The following is a 26,384-nucleotide window of genomic DNA, read 5'->3' as shown; positions in this document are numbered from 1 at the left end:
GTATGTATTATCTTTTTATGGTCTAATGTATTTTTTAGACTATCTTCGTTTGATCATAGTAATTTTTCCTACATTCTTCCTTTCATTTCCAACGATCTAATAAGATATTAAAGTTGGTTAGATTTCATTATTGATTGGTCTTCATCAGCAGATCCCTTTGATTGATCATTAGTAGAAAAATGCAACGAGATTAGTATGGTTTTGTATGAAAACCGCAGGAAATTGAAAGAAAAAATTTTAGTGAAATTATCGAAAACCTCTCAAGTTAACTTGAAATCTAAGGTCGTGCGGCGAGATATTTTTGGGTATAGCTCAGAAACTAATGCCAACCGCTGATTATATGTATAGGAAAAAGTTGTTCAATATGCACAGTTTTGCAACATACGTATTTCAAAATCATCGAAATCGGAGAGGAAGTTCGACGAGTTGACCAAAATCTTTTTTCTAAATTGCCTGCGGCATCCGCACAAAACCACTAGTGTCGTCACATTCTTCTATTAACAATCTAATGAATGGCACGCTCCTCGTGGTAATCCTTCACCTTGCATATAATGAAATCTAGCCTTGGCTTGAATATCGTTTCAAGGTACGTGGAATTTGTGAATGTGTTTTTATAATATATGATAGTTTTTGATGAGTGCAATCCAAAAATATTAGTTTTAAGGCGCAGAGATCACTATCTTAAAAATTATATATAACATAAAGTTCATGCATGTTGCACAATCTGCTTACTACATCTTATTTCATTATCAGGATCAGAAAGAATGCTCGACCACAATTTTTTCTCTCGGCAGTTAACAGAAATTTAGTTAAAAAGTAATCGCTAAAGAATAATTTATTATTATTCTAAATAAAATACAAAAAGAAAACGACTCACTAAAGGGTTAGGATAATCCAACTAATTTTTCTAATGCTAATATATTATTAATATTGAATCGGTACTGCGGTATTATCGATTTAAGAAGAACCGTCGTAAAATCCTGGAAATTTTCTAGCCTCAGTTGACCGTACTCCGCTCACGTAACTTAAAACCCATAAAACGGACTTTGTTGCTAAGATCATGAAGATTCACAGTACGGCGACCAGGATAATTCACAACTAACTTGTCGTAATGTGTGTTGGAAAGCGGGACGCAGTAAAAATTGAAACTGAGCGAATATCTTGTTTATAAGTCATAGCTCGCACCATTTCCTAGGTTCCGCACGTAACTGTGAACTCATAAAGTTTCTCGGTTCGAAATTGTTGAGGTTGAGGTTGACTGATTGAAGAACGAGTAAATGAATTTGTAATAGAAAAGTATATTGAAATAATTGAAGGTATAAGTATAATGTATAAGTTTATGCTGATTCAGATCCTTACTCTCTTAGTGTTATTAAACAATGGAATGATAGGGAGCACGTTCATATATTTATAGCAAAAGGACATTACCAAAAAAGTTAACCTTATACCTTTGGCTAGAGGCTACAGGGAACATAAATAGAAATCTGCTTATTAGTTCCTTTGTTCCTAAACCTTGCAACCCAAAACATAATGTATACTCAGGGGTAGAAAAATATGCACCGCTCCTTATTTAGAATATTTCTGCGTAATAGCAGTCTCCAGGTCACGGATATACATAAATAAAGATGTAGAGTTTTTCTTGAAGTAGTTACTTCAACAGAAATAAAGGCCGCGTACATATAACCTTTTACTGCTGACGATTCTGTGGTATTCCATAAACATCCTATGTGATCACAGGGAATATAAGGCGCATGGCAGAATCAAGAGAACATCAGTGGATGGGATAATGAGACAGTTTAACTCTTTCCGATTAGAAAGTTTCTCCTGAGCCACGCAGTAATCAGCGTTGCACGCTCAACATCGGGTGTCTCACTTACGTGACGTGAGTCCCTCAACGTCGGAAAATCTCTGCCAATCGTTGTCGTATAAGGCAGCTGCATCGAAAAGTTTGCGTTTATCGTTGCTGGCCATCCAGCGAATGCAGCTCCAGCCTCGATCGTGTAACACAACCCTCGCGCTTGTGGGGTCCGTTCTCGTCTCAAAGCAAAGGTTCCAACAATATTACATTCGCACTATCCATAGCTACTGAGGAATGAACTGTCCCCATTGTCATCGCTAGTCTTGATGTATTAAGAGCATTACCATCTCCATCAACGACATCAATTTTCGTCCAACCCAGCAAGTTTATCACTCCATCTGATTCGTGAGTGCTTATTATCACCATTTGGAAATACAATATCTTGAAGACCCTGTTGGTCCTCCGCGTTCAGCCTTTCGACGTTTGGGCGGTATCTAAACAAATTCGAATTAGCAACAGCGTTCACCGGATACATTCCGTCGGGCAATGGATCCCAAGCGCTAAAGTCATTCATCTCGTTCTGGTCGAGAGTTTCCATCACTAGCTGGAATGTTACTAGTGGCAAAACATAATACTCGTAAATGTTATAACTGGCGGCGGTACAGGGTCCAAAACCTCCGACGGGTTGTTCCGGTATATCTCCTACAGCCGAAATTCGTCCATTTGGAATCGCGATCTCAGGGATATTGATCTCAACCAAATCATCTTGCGGCGTTGTCGTATTTGATATTGACTGAAAGTATTCCATAATGGGAGCAGGCGTATATGTTGTATTAGGGATTAGGTTGAGTGGTCTAGCTTCATTGCTATACCTATCTTCAGCATTGACAGTCTGTACATGATCGATAATCACGGCATTCAACATGCTAGTCATCACGTGTTCAAAGGCAGCGAAGGGCATCTCTCTGCGAACCCGGGGATTCTCAGTTTTCAGGTGGGAATACACCCTTTCGCACAAAAGAGGAAAAGTCGAAAAATCTACATTCTCGCTGTAGATACGCCTAACCGGATATGTACCGGAATACGGCCCACCCTGCCATAGTGGTTCGTTCGTTATCTTATCTTTTGTAGCTTTGACGGCTTCTGGTGTTATCTTTGCAGGATCACGGATCTCTTTTGGTGTCGTTTGCGCTACTTGCGCTTTTGGGTTGCGTTTATCACGCCAAGATTTGGCGCGTCGTCGTTGTTGGTAGTTACGCGATTTTGGTGACCCGGTTGGTATCACCAGTTTTTCGTCATCAGTCCAATCTTCGGATACTGGCGCCTCTTCATCAGTGGTCTTCCAACTGGTACTTGTTCATCAGCCATCCGGCTGCTCTGTGCCATCCTTACAAATTAAAAGGGAATGAAAATAAGTGTAACAAAATCGACTACCAGCTCACATCAAGCACGTCCTGGCCGCTATCGACGACACCAATGCAGAAAAGTTAACGCGGACAGCCGACCAGATAGAGGAAGCATATTTAGAGATTCGTCAGCGCGCATCCCGAATAGCAACGGTAACCGAGCCACCTGTACAAAACGCTGAAGCAAGCGAACCATGGATTGCCTGCTACAACGCGTTGAACGAACAAATAACCAACTGCGGACGCTGAGTTTTGGCAGTACCCGCCTTTCACGACGACGAAGCCGGAGTTCTCGTAGATCGACTTCGAGAGATAGACTACAGCAGCTCGGATTCTGTTACTACCACACAACGTTCGAAGAACGCGTGAAGAAGTGTCGTTCTCCATGCAGCTGGACCCAGGGGAAACGGAACCAGCCGTCCGCAAACACGGCATGCGACGACAGTCTAGTATCCCGCCGCATCTTTGTCACAGACAGGAAATCGAAGATCTTCCTCGTGGACACCGGCGCCGATATATGCGTATACCCGCGCAACAAACTACGCGGATCCGCGAACAAAGATACGTACGAGCTGTTCGCGGCCAACAGGTCACGCATCGCAACTTAAGGCACCATCCTAGTGTCCTTCGGCCTAGCATTGCGTCGAGCACTGAAATGGCGTTTTATAATAACGGACGTTAACACGCCTATCATCGGTGTTCCTTAGCCACTACGAATTGTTGGTAGACACAAGAAGTAAACGCCTCATAGATTCGAACACGTTGGCCCTCTACAACCATCCTACGAGGGGCCATATAAGGTGATACAACGAGGCGAGAAAAATTATACCATAGAAGCAAGCAACAAGCATATAAATGTATCCATAGACCGACTAAAACCCGCTTTCGTTGTACCCGACGACATCGAACATCAGCAGCGCGAAAATAGCGTAGGAACTCACGACGTGTTCATACCGCTCAAAACCCCAACTACTCAAAACGCTGAGCGGGCACAGCAAACCGAAGGTAAATCAAGAAGCTATTACACCACTCGCGCGGGCAGGAAAGTTCATTTTGCTGATCAGGCAGGTTTTCAGGCAGGTCGTAGATAAGCTAGCACATAAGATCTACCTGCGCGAAGAAAAGAAAACGTTATCACTAGTAAGGGGGTACTGTAGCGAAACTCGACAGCAAACCTTCCAACGGTTTCTGTTCCGTGGCTTGCTACACAAAAACCCTATCTTTCGGACAAGGTGATTGCTAGATGTCGAAATATTTTCATAGCATACTTTCAACTAACTAGCCTAAGGATCCGCGATAAATCTTAGGATTTCTCTAGCTAAGGTCTTTCAAATGAATAAATAGTTTTAATCTTAGCATTCCTAAATTTATTACCTACTACGGAAAGATACGGGAAATCTGATTTTTCTCACGTACGATGCTTCCCACTGGCAACTTTCTCTCGAGGGCGATTAGCATCCTTCCTCAATCATCAACCTTCCTCAAATCAATAGAGATTAACCAATTAACAGCGACGTCCATTTCTTTCCTCGGCTACCCTCGACGAATCCGATAATCCCGTATCATAGTTTTCCTCTGCAGCATCATCGTGACGGAAAGACAGTTGGTGATTGACTAGAGTTCCTCAACGCATCTTGAGCAATCATCATCCTAACTTGTATCGCGCACTCTGCTCAACCGCTATCGTAACACATCGTCTAAAAGTTGAGTTGTAAAGTTGAGTTGTAAAAGTTGAGTGCGAACCGCTAAGCTCCACGTAAGCTCCACGTAAAGTGTACATCGAGAATATTGTTAATAAATATAATGTTAATTATACTCAAGTATTTCTTCAGCACCTATCACGACCTATCCACCTCAATTTTATTCCCTTGATGATAGAATAACAGGTGTCGTTGATATGTATGCGGTATGAATCGTTATACAAATGTCACTTTAAAGTCAACAACAACGTTAGGACGTTAGGGCGTTAAGACACAACACGAATCGATGATACACGTATAGCCATGTGGATTGTTAATAAAATAAAATAGATCGAGAAATCTACGTTGGACGCTGATCAAGGAAGAAACCAATTGCGAGATAATTCCAAGTATATTAAAAAGACCTGTAAAGCTACAAGTTGATTCTATACAGTTATTAAACACAAGTCAAAAGAATTTTAATTGAAATCTGAGAGAAAAGGGTGAAAAGCAGAAGGCAAGCAAACGAGACACAGGTATCGCAGAAAATCAAATGTCGAGCAAGCAGAGATTGGGTGAAAATTCATTTACAGTACAGATTTGTTTAAAGGATAGAACTGGAAAATATGAACGATACAAAATGAGAGACCGAGAAAATAGAAATATATCAAGCGTCAGATGTGAAATTTTTGTAGCTCATTACGCGTAACACATTATGCGCTACTGCTGAGAGGCTAAAGAAAAAAAAACAACTGCATCCTTTGATGTCATGAACGGATCTACATTTCAAATTATATCAAAACGAGAGGATGTTTCAAACAAATCCAAATTTTCTCTGTTTTCGCTTGACAAAATCAGAATAACGTTTAACAGACGTGTTTATGGGCGAGAAATGGCGTCAAGAACAACGGAAGCAACGGAATAGGTGAAAGAGACCTGTCCGTGGCAAAGTTCTCATTTCGCGGATATCAAAAGGGCCGCAGGTGGTGTCTGCTCCCGTCTTCTGCGCCATTGACAGTCTGAATCCTTTTGTTTCTTGCTATAAATCAATATCTGCAGATTGCTGCCGTCGCGACCCTTTTTAACTGCTGACGGGAATTAAAGCGAGGACGTTGATCTTTTTTAGACAGGGAACGTTCGTAAGTTCGTCGAAAACTTGCCATGCTTCTTTCGTTCATTTACTGACACAAACCGTGAGAAACGCAACGTGTTAGCTTTTTTAACCTTTTTCTTTTTCGGTAGTAGAACATTTGTATATTTTCACATATTAAGACTACAAAGGAAAAACACGATAAGTCACGTTTCACATTTTTACGGGGAAACTGTTTTATGATTCGGTATGTTGTCTATCAACTTCATATTATCAAATTTTTCTCAGTATGCAATTCTAGAGCAAAACATGTGCTCTTTCCTTTTTAAAATTTGCAAAATATTATAATAAAATAAAAAATATAAGAAATTATAATATATCACGATATTATATCTTCAGACCTGACAGGTTCTTTCTATCTTAAATTTTATCGTATTAACATCGGAAAATCAACAAGATGTACTTATCACGTTTTTCTCCTGTGATCTTCGTATGAAATGCTACTAACATTTGGGAATTCTATCTACCTTTTCCAAAGTAGTATTCTAAATTATGCTTATGTCGACACTGTCGATAGATTCAAAAATTCTTTACTCTATTTTTTCTACTTGATCTTCCTACTTTTGCTTAATACTCGTCCTATGTTCACAATCCACGTCGAAAGAAACTCCATTTATAATATAGAGCCCTATGAATGTCTTTCTTCAGCGAAAAATGATCTCGAAATCCTGCCCTCTCCCTATGATGTTTGGAACTCTGCGTTTTTCCTTTGATTCATAGTGTAGAATGCCGGCGTACGAATGTGCACGAGAGAAAGAAGAGAAAGAAAATCTCGGGGTTTAGTGCACGGCTCGGTTGACGATTTGATTGTAAGACCATTGTCAAGTGTTCCAGTGCCCGTAAACCGAGGAAGAAATTAAGCCCACTGTGTGTGGCACTATTTTACGACAGACGAAATGAAAAAGGAAATATATGGTCGAAAGAGGACGATTACATCCAGGAACCATTAATGTTCGAAATAAAAACTGTTAACAGGAGCGGAAGATCTTTTGTATTTAATCTGCAGCTTTAACGACACTACTAATAGTTAAATCCTGAAATAAACTAGAAATATTAAATGAGACCGTCACGTTCCAAGAATTTTGGTATTCCAATTACCTGAAAAAGCGTCAAACGAAAAAAATTCTAAACGAGCTTCGGTTTACGTGACTTTTACCTTTGTGTCCGCACGTTTTGCTTTATCCTTAAGCTAATCGGGTTTTAAAGAATAGAGAAAGTTCGTACGAATTAACTCAAGAATTAAACTTCATGAAAAGAATTCTGAAAATTTCTCATCTGATTTTTAATTTTTAAGAATATAAAGAAGAGGAAAAAAAGATTATCAAAGATAATTCCGTGTCAACTTTCAAGCAATTGATACCACAGCCACGATCGGCCGCAAGCTTCACAAACAGCTTTCGTCCTTTGTGTCACGATCTTGGCATAACTTCTGCCCAGTTAATGAAGCACCCTGAGCACTTACCGCAGCGATAACCGCGAACTTTGATCCTATCACTCCGCATTGCCTTATACCGCGCTATCGCGGCGTTTTACGCGTGGATATGCCATGAAAATGGCCGCGGTAATTCACCGAGGTCTTTGCAAACTTTTCATGTTGCTCTTTTATTCGCCAGCCGTACGTTAACGGGAATATTAGAAGGAAATTTCCTTTGTGAATCGGGAAGATTATCAAGGTGCAGTTTGATCGCGTGACATATCGTATTATTAAATAATTTCCATATCTCCAAAAGTACTTTCGTTAATGACGAAATGGGGCACGCAATTCTAGGACTTTTTACATCTCTTTGTCTTCAGAAATTTTAGCCATATCTTTTTTTTTCGTTTTCTTTTTCACTATGTTTAAATAACAATAAATTTACATCGCCGATCGGTCAATGCATATTTCGAGCACTCTGATATAGCGTGGCCATAGGATTCTCTAATCGATCTGTATCAATCAGTAATCATACAAAGGATGACGAGACAGATTCAAGAATGAAGCTTTTATCGACGATAATTTCTTTTTAATACCCTTAATATCCAACTCTTTCGCCATTCCCCCTTTAATTCATTCATATGATGGGAATACAATGGGATAATTCAATCTGCTGCATCCACGGGTTCAATTTTTCGATTCTACAAGAGCGCATCGGAAGAGAAAATCAGTCGGTCGTGCTACCCACGACCCACTTCTTAACATGGTTAGAGGATTATTTACACGACATGAACCGTGAAAATCCTCGATAGGATACAACAAACTTGTTTACGAGCGGTTTGAGCTCGAACGGCAGCTCCGATAGCCCATACATGTCGGACAACGGTATTCCCTCTCTTCAACTCCACTCCACGCTCTCTGTCCCTGCTCAGGATCAATATGTTTCTGCAGTGAGATCGGCGAGCCGGTGAAACGTGCTGGAAAACTCGTGGCGCCTTCCAGGAGGCCGACGATAAATCTTGATTTCCAGGTATCGATATGCCAGACTGTGTATATCCAGGAAATACTTTAGGTCGCATCTAAGTGTAGACTGAGATCGATGACTCACTCGACGTTGGATAATTTCGATCGACGGGTACAATACAACCCCCGCACTCTACAGCCTGTACACCCCTTCCGCTACGCGTGGCTTTATCTTGCGAACCGCGTCTCCGACCACGATTATTAACTGTTCGAAATGAAGCGGCGTTATCTCGTTTCCTTCCTGCATATGATAGGTGAAAAGGTGTTCTTTATGTGCAGAAACATTGAACGGATCAGATGTAATCTTTTAGAGATTTCGTGTTTTATTTACAACATGATGGGTTATATACGATGTGTTTCTCGATTTAACGCTGTGAATGTTAGAGAAATTTGTGTTAGTGAAGAGTAAATACTATATATAAGTGCAAGAAAATTATATATATAAGTGCAAGGGAATTATATAAAGGCCACAAATAAAAAAGTGAGAAGTCACATGCCCTGTCTTTTATAGAATGTATTCTAAAATTGAATATATTGTTATTCAATATATTTCAAGATTATCAGTTTTTAAATTATTTATTTGTTTTGGGCAATAAATATGTCTTTAGTCACTCTCTTAAATACTTAGAAAGTATTAATAACAGTGGTTATACAGTCCGATATTGCATAAGTTAAAAAAACATAACAATTAATAATTTTAACGAAGCTCTTAATTCTGTAGAAGTAATAATTTGCATTGAAAAGAAGAGAAATTTTGTTGTCTTATTCATCGTTTATTTGACAAGAATTCGCAAACCGGACTGTCCTTCGATCGACATAATGAAGCCAATTCGCCAGAAGGTTCCAGATTGCAGGGCAACACGTCGAACCTGTTTTATTGATACAGAGATTGATGCACCGCTCGAGAACAAACACAACAATCAACCTGTCGAAACAGTCATTTGCATTTCGAATCTTCGTTAATTGTGCCGGCGACGGTCGAGTGACCCGACCTGTCTAACGATCAACTCGATACTGTCTATAAACTTGTGTTTTAATCAATACGAAACACGGTTCCAGCTCATCGATTCGATATAATGAATCATCCATATTCAATCCGAAAATATAACTGCGTAATCTACGTATCCAATTATCGAAGAATATAAACATGAGCAGGCATTTTTTAATTTACAAACACGAACTGCATTCCTTAAATCGTACGTCGATCAATAATTCGTTGGTTGTGACAAGAAAGGTGTCGGCAACTCAGCAATTCCAGCATCGAGGTTGCCGCCACGCCAGCGGTGTCTCATTGAAAGAAAATCCCCACGAAATGACCAATAATCGTTATTGCTGAACGTTGTTTAACGCCGCTTTGCGAAAGACACGCTTCAAATACCCACGGTGCCACCGGGACCGAGCAGAATCAGCACCACGCTAACCTCATTTCCCTGGCCAACAACTGCAGATTTGACGCAATCGATTCCAACCTTCGGACTACGGACATTTTTGAAATGCGACATCTGTTTTTCTCGCGCGACAGTACGTAGATATATAGCGCACACGTATGTCGAGATGATTTACTTTTCCGAGAGATAGAATTATTCCGTAAATAATTAATGTGTCATGCCATGTGAAATGTCAATTATAATTGGTCTAAAATTTCTTCTGAAACGAGAATATAGAAAATCATATTGCTCATATATGTGACTTTAATTGATTTAAAAAGTATTTAACTCCCACTATATTCTACGAAAAGGTTAAACATTTCGCAATATGTCAGACGAGACTCTCTGACAATTCAGAATTTTCACGAGCCACCAGAGGGATTCGTTTCAATAACATCTACGTCTTCAGACGTGCAGCGAGAAAACGATGGAAGCAAATTCGCGTGAACGGTATTCGGCCCGGCGTAGTGAGCATTTTTCCATTAAAGTCAGCAGAAATAATAGGAGGACGGGAGCATATGTAGTTTAGGTAAGGATGGTTTCCCGGCGAACAATTTCTACGGAGGAAAGGCACTACGCATTGAAGAATAGTGGATTTTCCGACACCAGATGATCTTCCATTATCCGGACGGGTTGAACGGGCTAGGATTTTCCGCAGGCTTCACCGGGAGAGCTCCGCGAATTTTTATCCGACCATCCAGTCTTCTTTCTTTCTAAACGCGACACCCAGGATCGCACCATTGTTCCTTGCTTCTTGCTGCTTTCCGACAAGTTTCATTCGTCGGTTCTCTTCGACCCAGCGACCAGTATGCTTGTTGTTAGCCACTGGCAATACCGACGATACGAGGATGTTTCATTTCCTGATCTTCGGGATACCTTTGTCTGCATGAGAACAATCGTCCTCTCTTCCGATATCTTTTCTCGTGTCTTCTGATTGCCTAGGATCGTTCTAAAGTATAATATGATTTCGTAGATTTAATTATAAATTCGCAAGAGAGAGCGAAACATTGTCTCAAGACCTTCTCTCTTTAATTTACTATTTTAACTCTATGTCTAAAGAAAGTTATTGAAACATTATACGCAATTTGTATTCGATAATTTAATTAAAATCAGAGAAGTTTGCGTTTCAATCCACGTCACGAACGTAACATAATATTAGAAAAGAAGGGGTTAAATTGATGAATTTAATAGAAAGACTGCCTCGTTAAAAAATATTGTGCAAAAGACTTCGGAATAGAAAATTTGCTTGATTATCTTTTAAGTGGAAAATGAAAGCAGCTTAAGGGGGAAAACGATAACGCGGAAGTGAAAATTTATCAGGATTCGCCGCTATCTTGTTTGGAGACGGGACCAGATGCGACCAAATATACCTCTAGATGTACCAGATCGATACCAGAGGTAACCGTGTATTACGTAAGCGAAATTGTCGAAAGCCAGCAAGCTCGCTCGTGACCCAGGCCAGCTTTGACCTTGGCCTGCATTCAGGACCGCTGCTGCAGATGTATCAACACAAGTGCATCGGTTGCACGATGGCGTGTCGCGCACGATCCAATACTTGAGTGCGCACGCGTTGTTTGCCAAAAAAGGCAGGCTGTCGCTCGTTTCAAAATTTCGTATCCCCGAAATGACTTTCAGGAAAATATCGAAAATATAACAAAGTATTTACCACAAAAAATTGTGAATTTTTTAAGCAGAAAAACTATTACGAATAATAATACAAATCTTGAACGCGTTAATTTTAACAATGTTCACAAAAATAATAGTTTTTCATAAGAATAAATCGCTACTGGCATCGCAGATTATCCGCGGAGGAGTGTGAAACTATTTTTGAACGATCCTGTATATTAGAACGCGAACAGAATCGAGTTTTTCTAAGTTTACGTGCGCAGTTCAGCTGTACTGAAGTGTTTGCAAGCACACGTGTGCGCAGCCCGTTCATGGCTGAACAACTGCAACCGTGCCAAGAATTCGCTTCTCCTCTACCCTCTACACTCTACCCTTTCCCAGAGGGTGAAGCTGACCTGCGACCCAAGCGCCACTTCTTTCACAACTACTACATGCAGAACAGTGGATAGATTCTTAACTGCCGACACGCGCCGCTAACTTTCTCGCTTCCGGTTCAAACAAACATCCCAAATTCCCTTGCATCGGCATAGGTTCTAAAATATACCGACTGTTTAAAAAAATCAAGCGATACTTTTTCACTCAATTACGAATGCTAAAAATGTATGGGACGCATTATTTAAACTGCGATTAATACGTGAACTACTACATTTTCACGACTAAACAAATTTGTATAAACGAGATATTTACTAATTCGAGAAATAATCTTCATATACATCCCGCAAATAAAACGACTATGATACATAATTTACTACATGTATATTCTTTTAATGCTCCGTCATAAAGATGCAAATAGTTCAAGGATCAGAGAGACTGCACACAAGTATCCAACCGGTCATTCACAAATAAATCTTCTAACACCAACCAATGTTTCAACGTGATTTATTATACCTCTCTCTTTTGCTTCATCCTCCTATTAATATCCTATTATAAATCTCGATTAAAAGTGAAGTTATCCTAAAAATTCATCTTTGAAGGAGTATGATATGATGCGGTTTATGTGATTTACGACCGCGTGGCTATGCGTTGGAATCTTTTGGCGTAGTTTGAACTGGTACGGCGAAAGGTATGAAAGGGAAATGACAGAAAAATCGACCCGCGCATGAACGTCAAATGGCATACAGAAGACGCGATCGATGGCAAATTGCGTACAGAGTACCCAGGTGCATCAAGGATTTATGGATGTGTTTAACACGCGAGACTACGTTAGATCTTTCCTTCCAAATATTGCAGAGGATTAGAAAACCATAATTCTCTGGATGGTTAAACACGTGAGTTATTTATCGAAGGGATGGAACGCCACATGTATAAGCTTGAACAACGGACCTCCGTTCGCCCTCAATTGCCGAGCGTAATTAACTTGCATAGGATAAAATTAAGCTGCCTCGCCCAACCTCTCGTTACCGCGGCAAAAACATTTGCTCGACAGTTTCCAAATGTTAGGCGAAATCCCACCGCCCGCTCGGGCTAATGAAATTCGAATAAACGCCGCGAAGCTTTCCCTAAGCGCGTGCGGAACTCTTGATACCAAGGGGCCATTATTTCCTTTTGAATCCTACAAACACCGGACCGCTACGCTGTCAGAACTATTCCCCAGAAGCTGCTCGGTGCTTAACAGAAATTTCCTACAAGTTTATTTTGTACTGCGCTCACAAAGATTATTATAGTGCACGAATAAGACAGGTGTTTAAGGGATAAGTAGTCCATGTTTCTAAAGTCGCTTTTTAATTGTGAGGAGAAAGTATAATTGTTGTGAGTATAATGAGCAACGATATTGTGTAAAATAATGGTGATAGAAAACGAATGTTGAAAATGGTTCCGTGAAAGAGAGGTAAAAGTTACCGTTGCCGTGCTGAAAGACGAGGCTTTCTTCCGTCTCTCACGATGGGTATTTCACTCTCGCCGATCGATGTTCCTCGACTGTTTTTCGGGTACTCGTGTTAAGGCGGAAAATACGAGTTGTTTCAGGGAGAAAAACAAACAGTGCTATAAAAGGATCAATTTGATGAACGTGAGGAGAGAAAGCGGAACGATAGATTGACATTTACTCTGCTGTCTCTTAAAATGTCTTAAATATCGTTTAATTCTATTCACTCGGACGAACATTTAGAAAGAACTTCCAATTATATTCTATTGCAATCATTTTGATATTGTAGGATCTTTACTACACTTAGTTTATTCACAATAAATGGATTAAACAGATGTTGGTTAAACAGGAAACGATGGTTGTTTAACGTGAACTAATCACAATGACGTACTATAATTAACTAAATAGTTGATTTGCAAATTTCGTCAATACGATTCCAACGTTCTCTCTCACGCGGACCACAATCTCTCGACAACGCAATTCGCACTCCCTGATTTCTCGATTCACACCCTCTGACTTTTCAACTAATACTGACTGTTAATTCGTCTTTGTCCCTTAACATCCTTTGTCTCCTGTCTTAGCCCCGCCACGCACGTGTTCTGCAACCGCTCGTGGCCAGGGTCACGCAAGCCTTTTCTGCGAAACTATTCGATTGAAGCTTGTCGGCACTTCGGCTTTCTCGCAACATTGTTTATAGTTCGCCCGATATCTCTTAGACCTTTCGTCCACGATACTACAATATTTTATGATAAGATATTTGTTGTATCAATAGGAAAGTATGAAATACTTCCGTAATCTTTATAGAACGCCAACATCATCTCAAATATCTTGCTCATTATTTTTCATTATACTTCCATTCTGATATTTCGCCAAGATAACACTTTTCTTTCAAAAACTGAGGATTAATCATCTCGTTGCTGGTTATAGCAAAGCAACCCCTTCACAAGCCAGAAGAAATCACCTTTTACAATCTCGAAGAAAGGAGAGGCTGTGCAAACTTCCGCCCGGTCGAGCGCTAAATAATTGTCCTAATTCCCCTTAAAGTCCGCGCAAGCCGCATTTTGGCAAACGCTGGTTTCACGACCAGTTCACAACCGGAGAATAAATTACTACGGCGGCATAATGGTTCTGACTAATTTACGGAGCTAGAAATTAAAGTTTTTTCATAGATCTTCGCCGATGCCCGTAATAACTCGGCGTCCATGCACCCTCTTCTCCTTTCCTCTATATACTCATTTCTCATTGCTTCTTCTTCCCCTGCGCTAGCGTAAGTCTGTCGCTGGTGAAGTTGATACACGCGAAACCCCTCTGGACTAAATCCGATTCACCGACCGCTGAAGAAACTTGAGGCTTGAAACTTTAACCGGAATCAAGAGGAATACGAGTCCTCACCAGAGAAAGAGTGGAGGAACTAATTGCACTTTTGACTACTCCGAGAAACTGCCCCGTTAAATATTGCCACCGATGGAATATTTCATTAAATGCGGCTACGCGAAACTTTCTGCGCAACTGTAGTTTCAGACGGGGGGAAACGTTTTCGAGATCTTCTGGATATTTGGTATACCAACATTCCCTCAATAATGGGTTGATTGGGAAAAGCTTAGTAGGGAAAGGAGTAGTGTTATCTTTCCTACCTTCGTTTTCTATCGTTCACCTTTTTGCCTTTCTTTTTTTCGCTTTCTTTGAAAAACTTTCGCAAAACTATTTCTTCCGAATTCGCACATGTATTTCTCAATTCAAAGTAATTCAATCCTATATTAGAAGAAAGTCACGATTGTCAAAGTGAGATTTCAAAAGCTGAAAATGGAAAAATTACAAACATGATGTTTGACCATTGTGCCCTAGAATCTATACTTTCCGCCAATATTATACGTTTAATAAGTATTTTTCTGTAAGTTCCCAAATAATTTTTCGCTTTCCCTGAAAAGCTTGTGTAAGTTTTATCCCTTTTGAAATACTTGTTGCAAGTATAGTCTTTTATTTATCATTGAAAATGTCTCTCATTACTTAAGGAAGCTTTAAAATAATATTCCAATTACTCGAGAAAACAAACTCGATACCGAAATTTCTTAACAATTCGATAATATGATAAACCCTCATAAAACTTGTTAATGTTAAATAAGTTCTGTTCCAAATGTACCCACAATGTTACGGTCATCCTTGGAAATTGCATTTATCAAAGATTCAATTGCAAACGCTAACGAAAGCCGATATTCGGTTAATGTTCAGCTGACCTTAACCTGCGCAAAGTGCAACGTTGTTGTATATGGAAAGGATTGGGTCCACCGCCAGAGGTTCCTGGGAATATATAATGTGTCCAAACCAATCCGGCCTCTGGTAGTCGGACCGATTCGATAAGCCCTTAATCCATTGGCAATTAGTCCACACAGTGGCCAAGGCAACCCCTTCACCCCTAAAGCTGCGTCTACCCCGGGGTAAACAATCACTGTCTCTATCTGCCTCGTGGTGTGTTGCCCTCTCGTGCCCGTCGCTGGCTAATTCAACAGTCTCTGTGACTATATAATTAGCCAGTGGATTGTGTATGTTTATGCACAGAATACGGTTGCTATTCACGCACGGGTATTTACGATTCAGTGATTTGGACAATAACGAAAGATCGTATGGATTAGCCTGTTTAATTTCTGGCTCTTGCTTACGTCAGTTTGTCTACCCTTCGTTTCGATCAATTGATAATTGTTTTTGGCCACTATACGGAGGGCTGAAAATCATAGTGTTGTGAGTCAAAATTTTGAGAAGTCGAATTTAATCATCGGTTTCAATAAAAGTATGAAAAGTATAACGTTTCAATTTCATAAATCTCGAGGAGGATCTAAAAGGATATAAGGATTCTCGATGATAAATGTGATAGATTTTATAAAAACTATCAGCCGATTGATTTACGCCAGTGTAGTTTTCAGAGTCATGTTTGCAAAAAATAGATGTATGTTATACCTGTCATATTAATAACCACGAACAATATAATCCGGCGTTTTCACTTATATATAAATATAAATTTGGCTCGTGTTTTACTCCACTCGAATACTATGAAGTATTATCATTCGTTAAAGAAAATCTTGGGTGCGACATTCCTCTAGATTTATATTCTTTGCGTCGCATTCTTTCACTAACATATACACAGCAAAGTAACTGGCGCACCCGAGCAAACTAACAAAGCGGGGGAAAAGATAGAAAAAGAGGAGAAAGTAAAATGAAAGAACATCGCGTGACGTTCGGGTGATTCGCTTTAAAAAGAAGTATACGTGACGTTCTGGTTCCTTATTTTTCAAAGCAAACGGAAGAGTTTCCACGCGGAGACAGAGATACAAAGACTGTCGCGCAGAAAGAAACGCTTCGAGAATAACGGAGAAGAAGAGGAAAGAGATTTGAAACGAGAGGGCATAGATACTTCGTACTTTCGTCGTAAAGAAAGGAAAGCGTACTTCGAAAGAACTCACCGTGATACGTCCTCCTGAGAAACAGCTCGTGGCGTGGCCGCGCCGTGAAGAGCGAGAGAAGACGCGTGACGTGATTCTTGCGAATACGGCAGCGTCGAGTTGTTCTCCAGCGCCGACACAGAACCATTTTGTTTTCCTGTTAATAACGAGAACGAACGTAAACTACCGAGGCGCGGGTAATTTAGAAATTGGCTTCCTCTTAACCCATATATTTATATCATCCTTCTAAAAGAATAATTGCAAAATTTGCAAGGTACTCGGTTTTATTTTGTGATTTCTATAATACTGGCCTACATTCTTTAAAACGAATAGTCATCTTGTTTAATCGTGTTAGGAAATTAAAAAATTTTGATCAATATACAGAAGTATGGCTACAACAAGTATCTACACACCATTGTATATTTGCTACAGCATATACATACTGATTAATTAAATCCAAGTATACTACATTTCGTATCATTTAGTAGTACATACTTTCATATGAGTAAAACAAATTTTATACTACGAAAACATGAAACGTGAGGTCCAATGAAGAAAATACTTGGTTGGAAAATAAGGGTACGTGCATTTGCACGTGGAAAGAGTATTTACTCTTTATAGCCATGGTATTCAATTTAACCTTCAACTAAAGGAATTTTTTTCTAAAAAATATTAAATAGAGGTTTTTAACATATCTGAGTTAATAAAGAAAGCCTAATTTCTCGAAATGTTTATCAGGCGAACAACAATTAAATGAAATTCTACTTCGTTTCATTGCATTTCGGGATAATTTCGCAAGAGGTCAGTGCCAGAAATTCCTTAGAATTGTTAATTTATTAGAATTATTAATAGAGGTAGTACAATTACTTTCTAATTGAAACGTAAATGAAATAAAGAAAAATATCGCTGTAATTCGGCACTTTCTGAACGTATTCCTGCTACATTACAGGCTCTCTGTGGAACGGGAAGAGTTTACGTGCTCGACTTTATGAGTACTATGAATAAGTTATACGAGATCGTTGGCACGACAAGATAGCTTGGAATTTGTGACAAAGTCCTGGGATCAAAAATTCACTTGGATATGGCCACGGGAGGAAAACTGGGAATTCCCGTGTTTATCATTCAATGTGACACCCCTGAGACCTGAAGGAATTATGGGAGGAACGTTACTGCATAAAAAATCGATCGACATGCAAGGTATTTCATATGAGTAATCGCTAATTAATAAAGCAAAGGTTGAGGAATTTGTATAGCGCCATAAAATTCAACAGAAAGAGTTGTGAGCATTTTATGTTGGCTTGAGAAATAAATTTCTGAAATAATTTTAAACTACGCGAAGAAAATTCAATTTCTTCGTTCATTATGTGTATTAATAACGAAGCTATTTTTATCTGATGAGAAAAATTCACTTTATTCGAGAATGCATTTTATATCCAATATTAATTTCATCTACAAGCAAAGAATTTTATATTTCGTACTTTACTATAAACTACCCTTATGTATCCTTGCACATTCTATGACACTGTATCTTCCGAACAACGATTTTATACTTCCATATTCGGTACTTTTAAAAATTATTTTACCGACACATTCAATATCCAACATCACTAATACAAAAACACGCGAGCAAAATACCTTTGTATCAAAATAATCAAAATTCTTACAACAAAAATTACATTTTCCAAACCAAAAATGTTCGAACATGGAACATCCACTGTAGCGTTTGATGCTCGACATTCACACTTTTCTAAATTCATTCACCGCGACACTAGTGCTAAACGTCGGGAAGCATAAAACGCTCCCGCCCAACGTTCCGTTCCCATTTTTACTCCGCGGTAGAGGAAGGATTTCCTTGGCGTAGAACCGCGTCCGCTAGTGGCGAACAAAAGTAAGGCAGACATTTTTTCGCAGTACGTGAAATATTTATTGTTCCGGAAGGCAGCGTCATGAAAATTCGAGGAGAAAAGATCCCGAAAATGTCCCGTGAAACGAGGCACGGGGAGAAAGTCGCGGACACGGAATTTACGCGGCGAGTGAATAATATAATATGTGAATAGGATACGAGGCACGCTTACGTGGTTGCGGTGAGAGCGAATTGTCCGAGGCCATGGGGGGTGGTGGCGGGGGCACGATTCCGGTTTCCGGTTTCGCCACCAGAAGAACCACGCGATCCTGGATTGCCTTCAGTGTCGCCACCGCTTCCTCGTGCGTCACATTTTCGAGGTTCTTGTCGCCCTGCTAGAATCAAAGGAATCCCTCTTTTCTATCTTCTCTTTATACTGGTCAAAGCATGATACCATAGCTTGATACCGCTGAAATGTAATTCAATTTCCCTGGACTTTGTTAAAGCACACTAGCTTTTTCTCTGGCTTCGGTTTCTGATGACCGAGCCAAGTTTCGTTATTAAGGTCAGTCAGCAATTTTATGTAACTTTTTAATTGTTTAAAATTAACGACAGAAAAATACAGTAGCTCGCGAAAGTATTCCAATACTCATAGAAACCATTTTTTTGATACGAAACAATTAAGTTTCAACTGGAATGAGACACGACTACCGCAATATCAAGCTTTGATAGAACTCTGGCTATTAATTTTGTATATTAATTTTTTACTGAATATATAAATTTCAAATTTTAGCAATATAATTATGACAGTCGTGCGTCATCATACTGCTAATGAAATTTCAAAGTGTTTTATATGACATATACTTTTGTGGGTCACTGTAAGTATTTCAGAAATGTTCGCCTCGGTGGATGGAACGTTGTGCGTTGTTTATCATCTGTTATTAATAAAATCTCTACAGAGAACCATGCGAATATGGAAAGCATAAATTTTCTATCATCCTTTTTTCTATCGCGTAAAATATTTCTCTTCATTCATCAACACCGTCCATTCATCTTAATTTGCTAAAGCATTTCCTGTTATCGTTCTATCGTTTCTATTCCTCACTTTCCGGGACGGAGCGACGCGTGAAAGCGATAAGAGCAACACCGACTAGGAAAATGCGAAAGATCGTTCTCTCATGGAGCAAGTATCGATCAAGATTTCGCGAGCCACGGTAATTGATTTCTCCCGTTCAATTTCCCCTGTCAATCATCATCCTCTTACGGAACACTTTGAGATGGATTACCGAACAAATATTGCGAGAGAGTTACGCGTTACTTTCTTTGTTCGTCGCCTTTATTAACGCGAGTAACTACATTCAAGCGTCAAAACGTCGCTGACGATATCGTGCTTCATTTACGGTATTAAAAAGAAATGGAAAAATCGCAACACATTTCCTAACCAACTAAATATTCTTATCTGCAGATAAAAAGAATACCTGATTTCTACAACACCTCGAGAAGCGAAAAAAAAATAAAAAGTAAAAAGAGGAAACTAACGTTTTTAGTTGATTGTAGAGGTTTTACGATGTCGCAATAAATTGGAAGATAAATTCATGTAGTTAAACAACGTGAATAAATCTTCCGAAGAAACATATTTCAGTTTATTATTTTTCTTCTTTTGTTACGCTTATCCCTTTCTTTTTTCTTTTCCTTTAATTTTCTGGTATTTATTCGACGAGATAGACACGGAGAGATCGTGGGTGAAAAACGATGCACGATCGGAAAAAAGTACGACACGGTACGGCGCGGTGGTAATTATCCAGTGCTCGTTGATATGTTCACAAAAAAAATACGCCACGGTCCAAGTTCCGGGGACGTGTCATAAACAACTGACGAAGTTTCTGTAACGTTCGTTGCTCTAAAGTATATGCCGACACGCAATCATGCGCAAAGTTAAATCGACTTACGATCCATCCTGTCGGTCGCTGCTCCGAAAACTTTGGAATAAATCGTTCTTCGAAACGAGACAAAAGAGAGCAGGTCGATCTATACACGACAGAACCTGGCACCTTTTTTAACAGTTTATTGCAGCTGTAGCGACTGTGAAACGGGACGTTAAATCTGAGACAAAGATATTTCGAGAAGGTTTAACAGCCGTAGTAATTGCAATTCGTGGAAACCTAAATACTTTAAGCGTAGAACGTTTAATACTAGAATTATCGAACAAACTTTTTTTCATATACTTTATACAAATTCCAGATTATAAAAAATGTATTGTTATAAGTTTGTACAATTTTTTTAGCCCATCAAGGTGCCTAATAATTTTAAAATTGCCCCACTAACGTTGCCTTCATACCTTAATAGAACTTTTCATTTACAACGTTTCTCCGTCAAGTCACATTCTCGATTTTTTTTCTTAACATTGTGGCTATGAAAGGGAATTCCAAGGATTCGCTTGATATTTCCTGTCGTCGTTATTTCTTTCACATAAATCCTACAATTTTATAAAATTAAAAGAAATTGGAGTATTTGTAACATCATGATAAATGTTAATAGATTAAAAAGTTATGATGATTTTGACCATTCTGGTATTACATTGACAATTCTAGTATTAAGATTTTGTCACGTTGCTAGTATTTGTTTTACGATGTTCATTGGTTGAAAATAGCATCAGTTGCGGCTGTGAATCAATGAGACCGATGTAACGGTTTTAAACGTAGCTTTTTCAGCCGCGAGTTTCTCGGGGAGAAACGAAGGAAGAAAAGGGAGCTCGTCGATGCGAAAAATCGGAGGAAGCAGCGAAACGAACAGGTTCCCAGCGCCTGCAACCACGGCAACGAGTCGATGGAGCAGCTATCAATTACTCGTCGCCATCAAAAACCACTCTGATCTATTTTTCACGTAGCCCTCACACAGCCTCTCGTTTATGAATCGCGAACGAAACGAGGATTTGCCGAATTTCGATCAACTTCAAACGTTCTACTCAAGTAAAGCTTGAAACGCGACAAATTACGAATCATAGAGAATTTATTGGTTTTTATCAACTTTGAGAAATGTTTTTGGTGCCTGCTTTTTAACATTTAAGAAATCACCTTGGAGCAGAGATTTTATTATTTTCTTAGCGAAGACGAAGAGAGAGAATTAGGCGGATAAATTTAGTAGATAAATCGAGCTCTGACTGTGAGAAATTACGCGATTACGTTTTTTCGTTTCAGTGAAGAATATATTTCTTCTTTGTTCCCGGCAAAGCTATTTTACATGAAGGATTCTCTAATCAAGACCAGCTTTCTTTCTCAACATAGTTAAATAGGAAGAACTGTAATCGCCAATCAGATTAAAAGTCTAAATGGTATTTCAGCTATGCGAAGAACTACTCTCTAATCCTATGTTATATCAAAAATTCTACGTATCTCTGTGTAATAAATACGTTAAAAGGAAGACATATGATGGATTTATATTTCGCTTTACAATTTACGATTATTAAGTCACTTAAGGAACGAGACTCGAGGATTCGAGAATAATTTTATTGTTATCTATTAAGAAATGATAGCGGCGTGGCAGAAAGAAATCAGAACTGAAGGAGTATAATTTTGCCTGAACTCACCAGGGCATTTCTGACGGCTACCAATTTGTCTCCAACGACAAGACGGCCCTCTACTTGCGCGGCGCCGCCCTCCATAATTTTCGTTACGTAGATTCCATTGTCACCAGGTATATGCTGATTGCCAATACCTCCAGCGATACTGAAACCGAGGCCCTTGCTACCCTTAATTAGCTCGATTTCGATCAGCTGCGTGTGCCTCCGTCGACGTACGTACTGAAAATTAATTGAAGCATCCGTTACGTCATCTATGCATATAACATCAAACACATGCTCTTAAAAGTACAAAATTACTTTACAACATTTTTTTAGACTTTGTAACGATTCCTTGAGATTGGAATGAAAAGCAAGATCCCATTTTTCCAAATTCGATCAGATTAAATTAACTAAATCAAACAAAGTTTATGGGAGTGGTTCTTTATTCACAAAAAATTCGCTCGCGTGAGAAGCGCAACAATGAATGGATCTAATTAAACTAACAGTTTTTTGCTAACAACACCTACTATCGTGTAACCAGAACGTTTATAAATTGAATTAATCGTCCTTCTTTTTAAACTAACCGATAAAAGATCGATACTTATCAGGAAATCGTAGACCAGTGAGTTACGGTGTACTGAGGCAAAGTTAAGATTCGTCGTTCGGAACGAGCGCCATTAAATTTTGAGAAATTAAATGGAGCGTTACATCGAGGACAATTAAGATTTCACTTTCACGGCAAGGGCCGTGCTTCGTTTACCGCGGTGTACCGAAACGCTACATGACATAAATTTAATTAAATCGGCCCGGTAGGAAATGTTGTTAAAGTTTCACTAACGTTAAGCCTCCTCTTAAGGGTCCACGCTTCGAGGATATTGCATAGGGGGCTAGCAGTGAAATAATAATATCCAGCCCGTAAACGCTTTTATGCTTACCTCCGTACCTGTTCCCTAGCCACTTGGAAAAGGTTAATAACGCAGGTGAGCGGGTGTACAAACGAGAAGAAAAAAGAAGAAACGTGTCGTAAAGAGGACAGAAGGGAGAGAAACGTATCAAGATCGAAAGAACGAAGAACGCATTCGAAAATGCGTGTTTAAAAAAAGGAGGAAAAAAGGATAAAAACAATATTTCCCAGAATGCAGCAGGATTTTAGATTAAATACCGGGTTACTGCATAGCGCGGAAATTTATTCGGCTCGCATTTCGCGCGCCACAGTAGCACGCTCAACTCGTCCATTCACATGCTAACGCGCTCAACGGTCCGCGAGTTTTTTTTAAATTTTTCGGTTCTTGGTTCGTGGTCGAAGCTTACGATGATGCGTTGTGAAATTAATTTATTATTTCCGACGTACAAAAAAGCCGGCGTTTATTTTATTTCATTCCTGCGCTGGTTTCTAAATGATCGTTTGGTCGTTAGAACCGGAATATCGCCCTTTCTTTTTCTTTTTATATTTTATTTTCGAGGTTCTAAAAGAAGAGATATCGCGAGAGCTAGGGAAACGCAAACGCCGAGCATTATTTCGCGGAGGGATGAGAGGGAATCTCGGTTTTCCGCAAGATATACAGCCGGCATTGTCGTCGGCCGCGATTATCTCGCGTCGAGCTACCAGATAATAATTGGACGTCTAAAACGGATTCTTTCCAGCAGACGCGGCTTCATTGTTCGGAGAGATCTTTCAAATCTCGCGCCAATTATTGCTATTTCTTTCCTTTGTGTTCTTTAATCGGCGCCATTAACAATTTTGAAAACGATGCGTAGGATATGAAAATCGTTTGAATAATTTTGCGCCGTAGAGCCAGTCATAGTTGATCAATACATTGATCTACTCCATAAATTGAAAAGTACAGATAAGCGTGTAATTACGTAATGAAATTAAAAAATTAATAAAAAGTTGCGTTGAATCGATTTGTCTTCTAGAAGGCTCACATATTATTTAGGAATTATTTTTAAACAAGTATAATAAAAACTAGGTCAACATCTTATGGTAGATAAATTGTTTTGCCTGTTATATACATGAAAAAACAATAAAATAAAAAATATAAACTTACTAGTTTAACGGTATTTCCTGCTCGTTTGAGCGCATCGACGGCTGCCGCGTGTTGTACGTCAACAACGGAAACGTCGTTCACCTGGAGTATCGTGTCGTTGACGCGTAGACGACCGTCCCCGGACGCGGCACCGCCCGGTATAAGTTTCGTGATGTAAATGGCAGTGTCGTTGCCGAAGTGTGGATTGTCTGTGCCCCCGGCGATGCTGAAGCCAAGTCCAGCACCACCCCTTTCGAGTACAATCTCCTCGTACTCCCAGTCATCGTCTCCGTTGACCTGTTATTAAATCGTATTCACGTTAGTAAAACTTCGAAATACATTGCAACTCATCATTTCATCACAATTCGATATATTCAGTTGTCCCAAAAATTTCTTTCATTTTATAATAGATGCACAACATTTTTTGTTTTGTATTACTTCATTGAATTATGTACGATCCATTTTGTTCTATTGGAACAAATCGAAAGAAACTTTTGGAGCAACTGAATGTATATTATTCTCTTTTACGTCTGTATACCTGCAATAAAATTCGATCTATTTCTGTAGTAAAGCTAAAAATCTTATATCACTACTAAAACTAAAAATTCCATCATAGACAGTTTATTCGTTGAAAAACTACCGAAACAAAAACCATTATTATCGATACCTATAGCGTTAAATTCAAATTAATATCTTTTATATTAAAGTGAAAAACAATTCTGTATCAAAAAGATTCTCGTAGAAATCTTCTCTTTTAGAATGTGCATCATTTACTATTGCAATTCAATTTTTTAATCAAGTAATGAAATAATTTGGATCGCATTGGAGATATAGAGATATGAAAAATAATCGAAATTAGAACGAGTGACAGGATGGTAACATTAACACTAGAACTACCGGCATTGGAGACGTAGCTCTCTCTACCAAAGTCAGTCGAAATGACCAGTCTTTAAAAAATACGTAATAGTAAAATATTTTTATATTTATTGATCTATTATTATCCTATACAAGGATATGTTCTGAGATCATAAAAACTATATAATAACAACTTTAATAATAACAATAAGTACAATAATGAAGAATATTCAGTACCAAAACCTTTGGTAACAAGAATGTTAAAATAAATTTCCATTGGTAAATATAATAAGTATAATATAATAATAAGCGTAATAAGCGTAATAGAATAAATAAAATACAAATATAATTTAAATTATTAGGTACAAAATTTATCATTCATCACATTTCTTACAAACGTAAACTTTCTTCTGTGTGCATTTTTCGCAAACATATTTTTTACAAAGATTACAAATGGCGCTGGTCTTATTATTATTACAGTACCGCATCTGACACCATTTGCGAGAATAAGGCGAGTTCTTTGACGTACTTCGGATCTCAGATGCTCTATGTTCTATCCGTGATTTTTCATTGTCAGCGGCAAGTTCATCTACTAATTGAAACATAAAATCTTTTCTGGATATCTGCTCACCTGTGGTTTTCTTATATAAAATTCAGGCAATTATGTCAGCTAAATCTAAAATATTAAATAATACTTGAAGTGGCCATCTTCTTGATCCCGATTTCACGCTATATTTTTTTACCATTTGGTTTGCTATATCTACTCCAAATTTTGATTTATTATAAAATTAGACCATTTCAGGTAGCTCCTTTTCGCTTTTTCCTAAATAAGGAAATCCATTTACAACATACTTTGTTTGAACATCAGATGCTAGCCAAAATTTAATTCCGAATTTGTCAGGTTTATTCGGTAAATATTGCGTAAACCTGCATTTGTCTTTGGTTGGGAAAAGTAGTTCGTCTATTGTAATGTTTGCACCAGGTTTATAGTATATATCTGACTGTTTTCAATAAACTTATCCCATACGGACGATATTAGTGCAAATTTGTCATTTTTCAAACGTTGACTTCTATCATCTTTTTTGTCGAATCGAATAAATGTCAGTATTTCAACAAACTCATTCCGACTCATTGTGCTGGAAAAGAAGCTTGATCCCCATTTTGTATTCCACAAATATGAAAGTTTCAAATTTTTCGCTTCGTATGCTCCCCGTACAATATTCTAAGGAATGCTTTCAATTTTGTTTCTATAAGGATCCATTTTTTACCCAAAACTCGA

The 26,384-nt window shown here is 38.8% G+C and overlaps 1 protein-coding gene across 22 annotated transcripts in view; it reads right to left on the bottom strand.

The window, feature by feature from the left end:
* LOC117208256 (disks large 1 tumor suppressor protein) overlaps window positions 1–26,384 on the bottom strand; it is a 526,768-nt gene that overhangs the window by 67,812 nt on the left and 432,572 nt on the right. For 19 of the 22 annotated variants that reach the window (XM_033449267.1, XM_033449269.1, XM_033449273.1 and 16 more), the window contains 4 exons: window positions 24,272–24,547; window positions 22,251–22,463; window positions 18,897–19,059; window positions 16,843–16,978 (listed from right to left, as the gene is read on the bottom strand). In XM_033449267.1, coding sequence (XP_033305158.1) covers window positions 16,843–16,978; window positions 18,897–19,059; window positions 22,251–22,463; window positions 24,272–24,547 — 788 coding nt within the window. The remainder of the gene's footprint in view (window positions 1–16,842; window positions 16,979–18,896; window positions 19,060–22,250; window positions 22,464–24,271; window positions 24,548–26,384) is intronic. The other 3 variants (XM_033449258.1, XM_033449279.1, XM_033449280.1) reach the window with 1 other exon arrangement.

The sequence above is a fragment of the Bombus bifarius genome, unplaced genomic scaffold (assembly GCF_011952205.1).
Source record: "Bombus bifarius isolate JDL3187 unplaced genomic scaffold, Bbif_JDL3187 scf7180000008058, whole genome shotgun sequence".
Taxonomy (NCBI): Eukaryota; Metazoa; Arthropoda; class Insecta; order Hymenoptera; family Apidae; genus Bombus; species Bombus bifarius.
Note: the sequence above shows the minus strand (reverse complement) of the source record. Positions and strands in the feature narration are given on the sequence as shown.